Genomic DNA, 13534 nt, shown 5'->3' on the forward strand with positions numbered 1-13534 from the left:
TGCTTCCGAACTGGTTCGGTACTTCCGAATTGCTCTTCAGAGCTTTCGAACTGTCCAATATCTTGAAGTCCTTGGAACCATTTCCGATCATTCCGAATCCGTATTTCAACTCCTTAAATCCACTTAGGAATCCTTAATCATGTTTAGATAGTTGAGTAACTTAATTAAGAATCGGACAACTACACATGATATGCATGTATTACTGTTCATATGTTGCATATCCTTGTATCACATTGAACTGAATCTCCTTCGAGATAGTCATGTTTAGTAGGGTCGTTCAGCCCTAGTTTGTGGACGGTTGGACAGCATGAGTCACATGGCCGACGGGTATGGAGAACTATGATGCTTCCAGGATATTTTCAGATCCACGTTCAAATGTTTTGTTCTAGTTATCCAGAGGAGTATTTTCGTGTTGATACTATGCACTCTGGTGCCTCTAGTTGAGCATGAGTTTTTCCCTATCGATCCAGTTATCCATTTCACGTCATATGCATAAACATATAGGTTTGTATACTCATATATATTGTACTAGACATTAGCGCTCACATCTTTGTTTTCATCTTAGACATCACATTCTGCGGGGCAGGCCTCAGGTTGGATGATGTAGGCAGGAGTGAGTCCTGAGGCGAGGAGCAACACCATTGAGTTGTCGGTTAAATTGGTTTGGTTGTTTTATTTGGGAATTGTGTTTGATACTCTTATTCGATATGGTTGTACCTTAACGAGTACTTTAACTGATGTTTTCGATTTTAGCTAGTATAATGTATTTGCGTTTTCGCTGACTTATTTGATTCTTGTTAATTAAGATTTAAATGCATGTTTAGGATTTAATTTAGTAGGTGATTTCGGTGCGGGTCGCTACAAATATGTTTTTTTAAATTTTAGACGACTATATCACTCTTAACAAAAAAAAACAAAAAACTATTAAAATTCATTAATTTGAAAATGATGAAAATTATCGTGTAATTCCAACGTAGAAACACCCGTGTGGAAGGACACCACCAATAATATATAATCGGTGTGGACACTAACTTGCAAGAACCATAAATTGCAAAACCCAAAAAAAAAAAAATGGCAAGTTCCTGCGGGAATTATCCAAAGCAGCCACATGCGATAATGATTTCACTATGCCCGCAAGGTCATGTGATCCCATTCGTAAACCTCGCTTTAAAGCTTGCTTCAAATGGTTTCACCATCACTTTTGCTCATCTTGAATCCGTTCATCACCACATCTCCACTGCTACTTCTCAGCTCCAAACCGACATCTTTTCTGAAGCCCGAAAATCCGGCCTCGATATCAATTACGCCACTATCAGCGATGGTTTCCCCGTCGAATTCGACCGTTCCAAAAACATAGACCAGTATATGGAATCACAGCTGAATCATTTTCCACGTAGAGTGGATGACTTTGTTGGAGGAATAATGCTGTCTTCAGATAATTTTGAATACTTCTTGGTGGCTGACACTTTCTCCGTGTGGGCACCGGAGATCGCGGAGAAGTATGGCATGGTCTGTGTTTCGCTATGGACCGAACCGGCCACGGTGTTCTCTTTGGGTTATCATTGGGAGCTTCTCATAAAGAACGGTCATGTCCCTGTCAATGGCCGGCGGGAAGAAGTTAAATGCGTTCCCGGAATTCGAGCAATCAATAGTAAAGATTTCACGTCGTATTTGCAAACTTCGGAGCTAAATAATTGGTTGCAGAAAGCAGGGTTTCTGGCCTTCGATGCTGTGAAAAGGGCAGATTTCATTTTGTGCAACACTGTCCAAGAACTTGAAGAGGAAGTCATCTCAGTTTTACGGAAGAATCAGCCATTTTACGCTGTCGGGCCTCTTTTTCCGTCGAATTCGCTGAAAGGTTTGGTCCCTCGGAGCTTGTTGCCAGAGTTCGACTGCACGGAGTGGCTGAACACGAAGGAACCCGGATCGGTTTTGTACGTTTCGTTTGGCAGTCTTGCGACGGCTGAAAAAAATGTGATCCTCGAGATTGTTTGGGGGATTCTGGAAAGCCGAAGGAACTTTATTTTCGTTCTTCGGCCTGGAATGGTGGGCGAGGATGAGGATGAGGATGGGGATGAAGATGGGATGCTGCCTGATGGATTCGAAGATCGTGGCCTGATCGTGCCGTGGTGCAAACAGAGTCGGGTGCTGTCGAATCCGGGGATCGGAGGATTCTTGACGCATTGTGGATGGAATTCTGTCTTGGAAAGTATATGGTTTGGGGTTCCAATGATTTGTTATCCGTTTTTTGCAGATCAGATTACTAACAGGAAGTTGGTTGTGGATGATTGGAGAGTTGGATTGAATCTTTGTGATGGGGAAAGTGTGACAAAGGAGGAAGTTGCGGAGAAGATTGGGAGTTTGATGGATCAGAAAATGTCTTGTGAATTAAGGCAACAGATTCATAAGCTGAGAAATACCCTGCAAAATGCTTTGCGTGAGGATGGATCATCAGAGACCAATTTTGCTCGTTTTATTGACGATTTGAAGAATAAAGTTTTCTCCAGAGGTTAGGTAAGGTTGCAGCATTTAGATAGATGGATGAAATGTCAAGGATTTCGAATCTATAATAACAAATCCTCGACTAGTTGTTTCTTGCGTTTGGATAGATGAGTTTAGATATGAGGAATTATTTGAGATGAGAATTTGAAATAAATGAATTCAAAATTCATTACAAAGACTCAAAAAATAAGTATTTAATATTTGAAATCAATTAACAATTGGAGCTGGAAAAAAAATACAATAAATTTGGTTAGTAAAAATTTAAAATCTAATTTTAAATCCATAAGTATTTAATATTTGAAATCAAATAACAACTGGATATGGGAAAAAATACCTACTAAGCAGAGTCCGCTGCCACTAGGAGCGGACTCTGCCAATGTGGCAGTGCAGCGCACGCTGCCCATGTGGCTGCACGTTGTCAGCTGCATTATTTCTTCCGCCCACCTCTATTATTTTTTTCGGCCCACCTCTATTATTGTTTACTTCAATTTCAATTTCTGTGTATATGTACAAAGAACTTTTCTTTTTCTTTCTCCATTTTCTTTTAGGACATTTGTTCATCTTTCTCCATTGTTCGTCCAATTACAAATTCAAGAGTAGTTTTGGAATTCTTGCAACAAGAGTTTTTTTTTACACCAATTTTTCGAGTTTTTTTCGCCCTCTCGTAAACGTTATCCGACCAACCATGATTTTTCACAGTCGTTCACCGCCGCCGATCGTTGTTTAAGCTAGGAGGAAGTTATTTAGGTTGGTTGGAGCTCTATTTCAAAACTTGGAGGTAAATTCGAGACTAAAGTTTTGAAATTTGGGTGTTTTGGTTCAATTGAGTTCTTATAATTAAAATATGTTTAATTGTTGGTTGTAGATACTTAAAAAAGCCATTTGGAGGTATATATTATTTTTCAGATTTTTTTAAGCATTATTTTGAATTTTAGGTTTACGCCTTAAATTATTTTATTTTACGCGAAAATCATACGCGTGAATACGTTTTTTTTAATTATTTTAAGTGTTAAATAATTTAAAATAATTTTAAACGAGCCACCTAGGCAGCGTCTGCACCCGGCGGAGGACGATGCCTACGTGTATATCATCGTCCGCTGTCAGATTTGGAGTTTTACGATATTTGTGAAATTTTTTTCATTTTACGATATTTTTGAAATTTATTTATTTTTCTTACAGTAAAAATAAAAAAACCCAGAAAAATACAATAAATTTGGTTAGTAACATCGATCCAAGTGTCCTGAATAATGTTTTGTCAAAAGCATTGATGGCACGACTTCTCCAATTTATGAGAGAGGTGGTAGTTTTTAGTCCCACGTTATATAATAAATAATATAATAATAATCATAATAATGATACCGTCAAAAAATAATAGTGACGATGATGATGTATTTACTTTTTACTCGACCCAATTCGCTAATCGCTAATGTCCTTAAGTTTTCACTAGATCGTTTTCGATCTTTCTATTTTATAAAGAGTGAAGATATCATACAAACTTCTTGGTCAATTTGGTATGGCCCATAAGTTTTTGTATGACCAAATCAATTTTTTTTAAAAGAAAAACCTTAACTTAATTAAGGCCCGTCGGTTTGGTATGGGCAAAATCGCTGAGCGTCCACCTCTTCCGACGTCGTGGGAAGATGGAGAGAGGAAGTCATAAACACCAATCGGTTTCTACTTGCCACAAATCCTACCAATTTTTTTTAAAATTTTTTACGGGTTTTGACCGAAGACATGTGATTTCTCGACAATTGCAGAATGAAGATTAACAACCGACGAAGCAGAACAGATGATATCAAATCGAGCGGCCATTAAATTTGGTTTAATTTTGTTTTGCTGCATGTGAAAAACAGAAACATGGGAGGAACCTTTATACGGTACAAATTTATGTTTCTTCACCATATATTTAGGCCTCATATACAATACCCATAACCACCAAACATTTTTCACCTCCTTCAACTGAAACACTTATATTTGCTCCAAATCCTTAATTCTGGTTTCTCATTCGAAGCTGATAAATCTCGACATTTACATAATTGAGAGTTCGGTTGTTGCTCATTCGAAACTGGTAGATTGTTGGAAAAGTTTGTGAATAAATTGGAGGAAAATAAGTTTGTCCAAGTTTTTTGAGAAATTATTGAATTAATTGGAGGAAAAAGGCTTGTCCCACATTGGAAGAACTCCAATGTGTTTGTCTACATAAATAACCCAAGTTTGAGTTATGAGATTGAGCCCTTAGGGCACCAGATGTTTGGTAAAGGGGCAAGACACTGATCGATGCAACAAACACACACGCGCGCGGCCTCCGGTGCGGTGAGGTCTTACCTATTGTTCTTGTAGAATTTTATCGCTCGGGCGCAGCGACAAAAATGCGAGATAGAAGGGTTGGCACACGCGCGGCCTCCGGTGCGGTGAGGTCTTACCTATTATTCTTGTAGAATTTTACCGCTCGGGCACAGCGACAAAAATGCGAGACAGAAGGGTTGGCCGCCCGAGCGGGTTGCATCCTTAGGCCATAAGACGTGTTAGTTGGAGTCTTATGATATATATATATATATATATGATTGATATAACGCAGGAAAACGGATCTGGAACATCTGATAACGTATATACATCATATTTCTGGTTTTCTGCTTATTCTCCCTCTCTCTCTCAAAAGAAAGTTTTTCATATTTTTATTTGTTAAAGTTCGTGATATTTGTATTGCTGCTATATCACGATCGTTAGTCGTTGTATCTTAGAGACGATTGCCACCAACGTTGAGCATAGTTAACGGGCAATTTCGTCTTGCGGATAGAGAGAATCTCTCGCCTCGACTTGTTCATTATTGTTGCTTCTATTGTTGTTGTTGTCATTCAAGTTTTTCAGAATTTGGAGTACATATTCATAACAATCGCAAGATGAAATTTTGTGTATTTTTCGGATTTTGAATATGTCTATCATCTCGTTCACTCCTCTCGCTTCAGCCCCCGTACATGGAGAAAAGCCGCCAAAGTTTTTTGGTGCCAACTTCAAACGTTGGCAGCAGAAGATGTTGTTCTATCTGACAACACTCAACCTGTCCAGATTCCTCAAGGAGGATCCCCCTATAGTTGTTGAAGGCGATTCAGACACCCAAAGAAGGACCGCAGTTGACGCATGGAATCACAATGATTTTCTGTGTCGAAACTACATCTTAAATAGTCTTGATGACACTCTCTATAGTGTCTACTCCTCTGTCAAGACGGCTAAGAAACTCTGGGATTCCTTGGAAAAGAAGTACAAAACAGAAGACGCCAACATAAAGAAGTTCGTGGTTGGCAAATTTCTGGACTTCAAGATGATAGACTCAAAAACTGTGATGAGTCAAGTGCATGAAATACGAATTATCTTGTATGACTTATTGGCTGAAGGGATGGAAATCAATGAACCATTCCAAGTCGCATCTATGATTGAGAAGTTGCCTCCTCTGTGGAAAGATTTTAAGAACTACCTTAAGCACAAACTTAAGGAGTTAAAATATGAAGATCTGATAGTGCGACTTCGTATTGAGGAGAATAAAAGAAATACCGAGGCCAAGTCACATAAAAAGATGTTGGAAACCGAGACAAAAGCAAATCTAGCAGAATCGAGTATGAATCACAAGAAAAAGCGCCCCAATGATGGAAAGCAAAAAGGGAAAGCGAAGAAATTCCAGGGAAGTTGCTACAACTGTGGCAAACCGAATCATATGGTAAAAGACTGCCGAGTTCTAAAGAAAAACAACAAAAATCAGAAACCAAACCAAGAAATCATGGTTGAACAAAGGTATGTGCCTTTAGCGATTTCTGATATTGATCTTAGTGTTGTTATCTGTGAAACCAACATGGTGGATGATCCAAGAGGATAGTGGATCGATACTGGCTCTACAAGCCATATTTGTGCCGATAAAGATATATATTCCACCTACGTCACCGTTGGAGATAGAAAATTGTTCATGGGAAACTCTGCAACTTCGGATGTCGTTGGAGTTGGCAATGTAGTGCTGAAGATGACGTCGGACAAGGAGATGACTGGTAGCGCTAAGTTGCGTCACGCCCAAATTACCCAACTCAATCAGATAACCACAGAAATGTAGTAGTGTGAGTAGGGATCGTTCCAACGAGGAAAGGTAAATTTAATGTGTTCTAAATAAACTAAAAGGGGGTTTGACTTTTGGAATTAACTACTAAAAATTAAACAATTAAAGATAAATATAATCATTAGCATGCAAGAATGAAAATTTAACTGAAGAAATCAATAATAGACAAGCCTTGGTATCGGTCGACTACACCCTTGATATTCATTCATTCAATCATTGATTCCCTAAAAATAATTAATCCTATCAAATATTCGTCATCGGAAATAAAATTCCTGTTTGACCTTAATTTTAATTAATTAGACATCAGCGTTCTAAATTAACCATTACCAATAAATTAATCCGGATTCCAACGATCTAGATTTAAATCTAAGGTAGCATTCGAACGAGTAAAACTGACGAATCTAGACAACACAAACACCAGCGGTTGTATTTAGCCTAGTCAATAGTTGACCCTACGAATTAATAAATTCAATAGCAGAAAATATCAAACGTAGTTGCTTCGCAAATTAGTTGATTCAAACAATTACGGATTTGAATTCTAATTTATCTATAGATTATATAGCAAAATCCTAAGATGACCAATCCTAAAATCTCGCACACAAGCATAAAATAAAACAGATCAACTATTGATACTTGATAAAGATTAAACACTGAAAATCAAATCTCATGAATAAATTATATCAAGGTTTCGTCTCCCTCAACCAAGTATAAAAGTTTAGCTACAACGATTCATCGATAGAGATGGAAAATAAAACCTAGCCTCATAATCCACTCTCCAAAACGGAATTAAAACCTAATAATAACTAGAAGCTAAAATAACAAAGTTTCCAAAATTACAAATATTTTCCCGAATAGCGACGCTCACGATTGGTAAACATTGGCCGATCGAGCGAGCCAAAATTCCCGAACCTACTGTTTTGCAAAATACGTGCGCCGCTCGATCAAGTGAAAGTTGCGGATCGAGCGGCTGAAAATCCCAAAGCTACTGTCTTCATCATATAGGCGCCGCTCGATCGGTGAAAAACTGCAGATCGAGCAGCCAACATTCTTCAGAAAATTTCCAGCATTTCCATGACTCCAAAGTTCCGTTCAAGTCCGCCAAAATATACGACCTAACCACAAAACCGGAGAACACATCATGCAAACACAGAATATGAAATACGAACAAAATACATAAATAAAATACGTAAACTAATGCAAAACAACAACAAAATGACATTAACAAATGCAATAAAAATATAACTATCAATGACGCTAAAAAATGTGCTACATGTGCCGGACGAAGAATTTAGTTTTGGGCTCTCTTTTGAGAAAAGCAGGGTTTAGATTGGTGTTTGAGTCTGATAAGTTTGTATTAACAAAGTCTGGTGTATTTTTTGGTAAAGGGTACCAAGATAGTGGTCTTTTTAAATTGAATGTAATGAATGTTAACCGCCCTGAGGTAAAGAATAAAGTTGTTGGTTCTGCTTACTTGACTGAAAGTTATGATTTATGGCATGACCGATTAGGATATGTTAATTTCAACACGTTGCAAAGACTTGAAAATTTAAATATAATACCTATGTTTAGAAGAAATTCACAGCATAAGTGTGAAATTTGTGTTGAAGCAAAAATGGTCAAAGCCCCATTTCATTCTGTCACGAGAAGTACTATGCCACTCGAATTAATACACACTGATGTATGTGATTTAAAAATGGTACAAACTCGAGGTGGCAATAAGTACTTTATAACATTCATTGATGATTGCACCAGATATTGTTATGTATATTTATTGAAAAGCAAAGATGAAGCAATCGAAGCTTTCAAGAAATATAAGACTGAGATTGAAAATCAACGAAGTTCAAAGATTAAAATGATTCGAAGTGATCGATGTGGAGAATATGTGGCTCCTTTTGAACAATTTTGCTCAACTTTGGGCATCATTCATCAAACGACAACCCCATACTCTCCTCAATCCAATGGCGTTGCAGAACGCAAGAATCGAACCTTAAAGGAAATGATGAACGTGTTGTTAATAAATTCTGGCTTACCTCAAAACATGTGGGGTGAAGCGATTCTCTCAGCAACTCACATTCTAAACAAAATACCAGTCAAAGGGAAAGATGAAACACTGTATGAACAGTGGAAAGGTCGTAAACCTTCTTACCAATACCTCAAAGTGTGGGAGTGTTTGGCTAAAGTAGAAGTACCTAAGCCAAAATAAATAAAAATTGGGTCTAACATGGCTGACTGCATATTTATTAATTATGCATACAATAGTAGTGCATATCGATTTTTAATGCATAAGTCAACAATTTCTGATGTAAAAGAAGGCACAATAATGGAGTCAAGGAATGTTGTTATCTTTGAAGATATATTTCCTTGCAAATAAAAGAAAAAAATAAGTTCGATCAAGCGAAATTATGATGATAATCATGAAAACACAACTGAAACTCCACAAAACAACAAGGAACCAAGATGCAGCAAGCGTGCAAGAGTTGAAAAATCGTTTGATCCTGATTTTCTAACATGCATGTTAGATAATGAGCCTACAACTCTTTAAGATGCTTTATCAAATCCCGAGGCTCCTTTTTGGAAGGAAGCTATACAAAATGAATAGATTCCATTATGCATAATCATACATGGGAGTTGGTTGATCTCCCTCCAGGATGTAAACCTTTGGGATCCAAGTGGATCCTTAAAAGAAAATACAAAGAAGATGGATTTATAGATAAATAAAAAGCTCGACTAGTGGTTCAAGGTTTTAGAAAAAAGGAAGGATATGATTTCTTCGATACCTATTCTCTAGTTTCTAGAATAACATCCATTCGTGTTCTCATAGCTATTGCTGCATTGCATGATTTTGAGATTCACCAAATGGATGTTAAAACTGCATTTTTGAATGGAGAGTTTGAAGAAAAAATATATATAAAACAACCAGAAGGATTTATTGTACCCGAAAAAGAACAAAATGTCTGTAAACTTGTCAAGTTGTTGTATGGACTTAAACAAGCATCTAAGCAGTGGCATCAAAAGTTTGACACTGCAATGTTGTCAAATGGTTTCAAAATCAATGAATGTGAAAATGTGTCTATATTAAAGGTACTACAAATGCATATGTAATTGTTTGCCTTTACGTAGATAACATGTTAATCATGGGAAACAACCATGAATTGATTGTGAAAACAAAGAAAATGTTGAGACAACATTTTGACATGAAAGATTTGGGATTGTGTAATATTATTCTAGGGATTAAAGTTTCTAAAACATCTGCTGGAAATATTTTATCCCAAACTCATTATGTAGAAAATATTCTTGAACGATTTAATACCACAAATCGTCCTCTGGCTAGAACACCTATGGATTTGGGTACACATTTAGCCAAAAATAGAGGAGAACCTATTTCACAAGAGGAATATGCAAGGGTGATATGAAGTTTGATGTACTTAACTAACTGTACGCGTTTTGATCTTGCATATACATTAAACAAACTTAGTCGGTTCACAAGTAATCCAAGTGAGGATCATTGGAAAGCATTAATGAGAGTTCTTGGATATTTGAAATACACTTCAAGTTATGGAATAGTATATACAAAATATCATGCGGTCCTAGAAGAATATTGTGATGCAAATTGGATTTCTGACACGAAAGACTCCAAGTCTACTAGTGGATATGTGTTCACAATTGGTGGAGGAGCGGTGTCATGGAGATCTTCTAAACAAACTTGTATAGGTCGGTCTACTATGGAGCCCGAGTTCATTTCTTTAGATAACGCTGGAGAAGAAGCCGAGTGGCTTCGAAACTTTCTAGAAGATATTCCTTGTTGGAATAAATCGGTGTCTTTCATTACTATTCATTGTGACAGTCAGTCAGCAATAGGAAGAGCACAAAATAGTATGTGCAATGGTAAATCTCGACATATTCGTCGGAGACACAATACCATAAGATAATTGATCTCGAATGGGGTTATTTCGGTTGATTATGTGAAGTCAAAAGAAAACCTTGCAGATCCGCTTTCAAAAAGTATAAATAAAGATCAAATGTACAAACTACTAAGAGGAATGAACTTAAAATCCACAAAATAAAATATTTATAGCAGTAACTCAACCTTGAGAATTGGAGATCCCAAAACCTTGGTTCAATGGGCCAACTAAGTTATAAATATTAGTTTGAGTACTTGAAATCTTTACTCGCTCATTCCTAGAACATCCAAGTAGAACATACCTGCAACATGTGGTGATGTTAAGTTTTTTTTTAATGACTCATATACCTATAAGGTAGAGTAACGCAGGATACTCTTGATAGGAGATCATCTATATAAGTGCAAAGTATTGGCCGCTTTGATTGAAACACTTATGAATCTAAGATATGGTTCAGGGCCAAAATGGACACAACGTGAGAACATAAATTATTTATTGCTTTAGAATGGTTGTTGAAGATATATTTGTAATAATTTCATCTCTAATATGATAGATGTGTGTAGTGCAATATTTTTCCACAATCAAATGTTCTAACACCGTATACATTTTTTATTTTTTGAGTTTGATATAACTTATTCTTATATTTATTAAGCTACTATTCTTATTCTTGCATTACATTTATATGCTAAGGAAAAAACCAAAATGTAGAGATAAATATCGCGCAGTTCATTTGTGGAGACGTCATTTTATTTTTATGGGGTTATTTGCTGTACATGGTTCTTGAAGAAGAAATTTTTTTTGGTTGTTGTTTCTTTCTTTAAAGTTTCTGAAAGGTCAAATATTTTGTCCAAAGTTGAGTTATTGCTTTGGAAATTTTACTAGGCATAGTAACAAAAATTTACATTAAAGTGATGTATATTCATATGTCTAGCTATGCAAACCTGTAAATGTGATGTCTGATGAATCAAAGTATAAATAAAAATTTTATTGGTATGTTTTCAAATTGGTAAATATTGTAAATATTATTTAGTTTATTAAAAAATAAAATTCTTATTACTTTGTAGTTTTGCATGAATTTGACTACATCTACAACTTTTAATTTTTTTTGTGTGCTGTTTTTTTTATAGTATCTTAATTCCAAGTTTTCGAATATGACTAATGACTATATTTAATGTCATCATCTTTTCGATAGCCTAAATTTTTATTCTCAAGTTTCTTTTTGAATTAATGAGAATTATTTTTGATGAACCTTTTTTATTGCATTTTTAATATTGATGCGTGAGATGTTAATGTTTTCATCTATTATTTTACTAGATATTATAATATCATAACATTGAATTTTATGCAGCAACGATGATTCGGTTCCTACAACTATTTTAAGTCCACACGACATAAATCCATGTGGATGATTACAAGAAGTTTAATTTCATGTATTGAAATGCAGGAATATCCTTGAAGTTTAACTATAGAATCAACTTATTTTATGGAACATGTATATATTAGGATTGTATTTTCAACTTTGTTTAATTGTATGTCTTTTTAGAAGGCACGTGATACGTGCATATATATTTTAAGTATTTTAGTTATCTTATTTGACTGCATTAAATTTATTTTTGGAACATATATATGAAATATGCATTAAGTTATACACGAATGCGTTTACCATATTTTTTTTCATTACACACACAACGTGTGTGTCATAAGTACTGGTTTAAATTAAAATTCTTATCGAAATCGTAAAATTGGTCATCAATTGGAATTTTGGTAAATAATTAAACTTCAGTCTTGGTTCGTAATGTTTTACATGTTTTTCCATACCATTGGTGAAAAAAACTTGAATTCATTTGGAGGTATATCTCTAGGCATATTATATGATTGAGTAAAATAGGAAATATAAATTTATTTGTATCATTATGATTAAAAATAAATGTTGACACTTAAATGTGAATAATTTCACTATGAAATTAGACGGCAGATGTTAAAATTATGCAAACATTATCTGATTATTGATAATAATGATAACAAGACAAATGAGATTACAACATATGCATTGAGAAGATTACATACAACAAGAAGTAAAAATAAAAATTAAAAAAAGGTTCCCCTTTTTCTTCATAATTACAGCTCATCTAACACAAAGATACTAACATTGAAACAAAATCTGAGATTTGAGATCCAATTGTACCCAAGTAATCTACCAATCAAAACAAAACCTTTATTTGAAAAATAGCATTTGATTGGTTTTCTTTTTTCTAAAGAAACAAAAACAATGAAAAATATTGTATTTAGGCTTCCAATTATGTGGCATTGTGGCTATCTTGAATTCTTGATACCATTAGAACTAGGGGTGGAATAGGGTCTGGACCCGTCCCGTGACCCTCCTACCAAATTTTTATCCCGAAAATAATCAATTTTTTTTTCTTCCGTTCCTGTGCCCGACACATTTCGGGACCCGAATATTCAAGATTCGGAACATTCGGGATCCCATCGGGTAAGGAGAGAAATCCCGATTTTTTCTTCCATTTTCAAGATTTCTTCAAAAAAACATAAAAATGTGATTATTTTATTTAAAAAAAATACTATTTATAAATTTATATTTCTAATTAAAAATAAATATTCAACGTAAAAAATATAATATTAAAATATTTTCGATAATTTTTCAAAATTTTGTCAAAAGAAGGACATCATATTGTGCATCGAATAATTATTAATAAAATATTCGAATACAAATTACTAGATAAGTTTTGCCAAATAGATTGTCAAATTTCATATCATATTCTACATATTTGTTCTAATTAGATAATTATAAATATGAATTAATTAAATTATTAATTTAGTTTTATAAAAAATACACAAAAATAAAATATCATTTCGTGATTATATTATTCGATAATTTCAATAATAAACAATTATTTGAATTAAATCCATAATTAATTGTTATATGAGTGGAAATACAATAATATTTAGCTCCATATATTAATAAAATTATTAATTAAATATATTATAATATTATTTTGGGACGGATCGTAAATTC

The 13534-nt window shown here is 34.9% G+C and overlaps 1 protein-coding gene and 1 long non-coding RNA gene across 2 annotated transcripts; both read left to right on the top strand.

Moving 5' to 3' along the window:
- The first annotated feature begins 1040 nt into the window (after nt 1–1040).
- LOC140875784 (UDP-glycosyltransferase 86A1-like) lies at nt 1041–2627 on the top strand. Its single transcript, XM_073279570.1, has one exon. It carries the CDS (start codon nt 1072–1074, stop codon nt 2512–2514), a length of 1443 nt encoding a protein of 480 aa, XP_073135671.1. The 5' UTR covers nt 1041–1071; the 3' UTR covers nt 2515–2627.
- Nucleotides 2628–2985: 358 nt separating this feature from the next.
- On the top strand, nt 2986–12084 carry LOC140875014 (uncharacterized). Its single transcript, XR_012148302.1, has 3 exons — nt 2986–3280; nt 4260–4379; nt 11849–12084. It is a non-coding gene; the product is annotated as an uncharacterized lncRNA (long non-coding RNA).
- The last annotated feature ends 1450 nt before the right edge of the window (nt 12085–13534 follow it).

The sequence above is a fragment of the Henckelia pumila genome, chromosome 1 (assembly GCF_033568475.1).
Source record: "Henckelia pumila isolate YLH828 chromosome 1, ASM3356847v2, whole genome shotgun sequence".
Classification (NCBI taxonomy): domain Eukaryota; kingdom Viridiplantae; phylum Streptophyta; class Magnoliopsida; order Lamiales; family Gesneriaceae; genus Henckelia; species Henckelia pumila.

Coding starts and splice junctions, on each gene's coding strand:
- LOC140875784 (XM_073279570.1), top strand. CDS start 1,072: ATGGCAAGTTCCTGCGGGAATTATCCAAAGCAGCCACATGCGATAATG.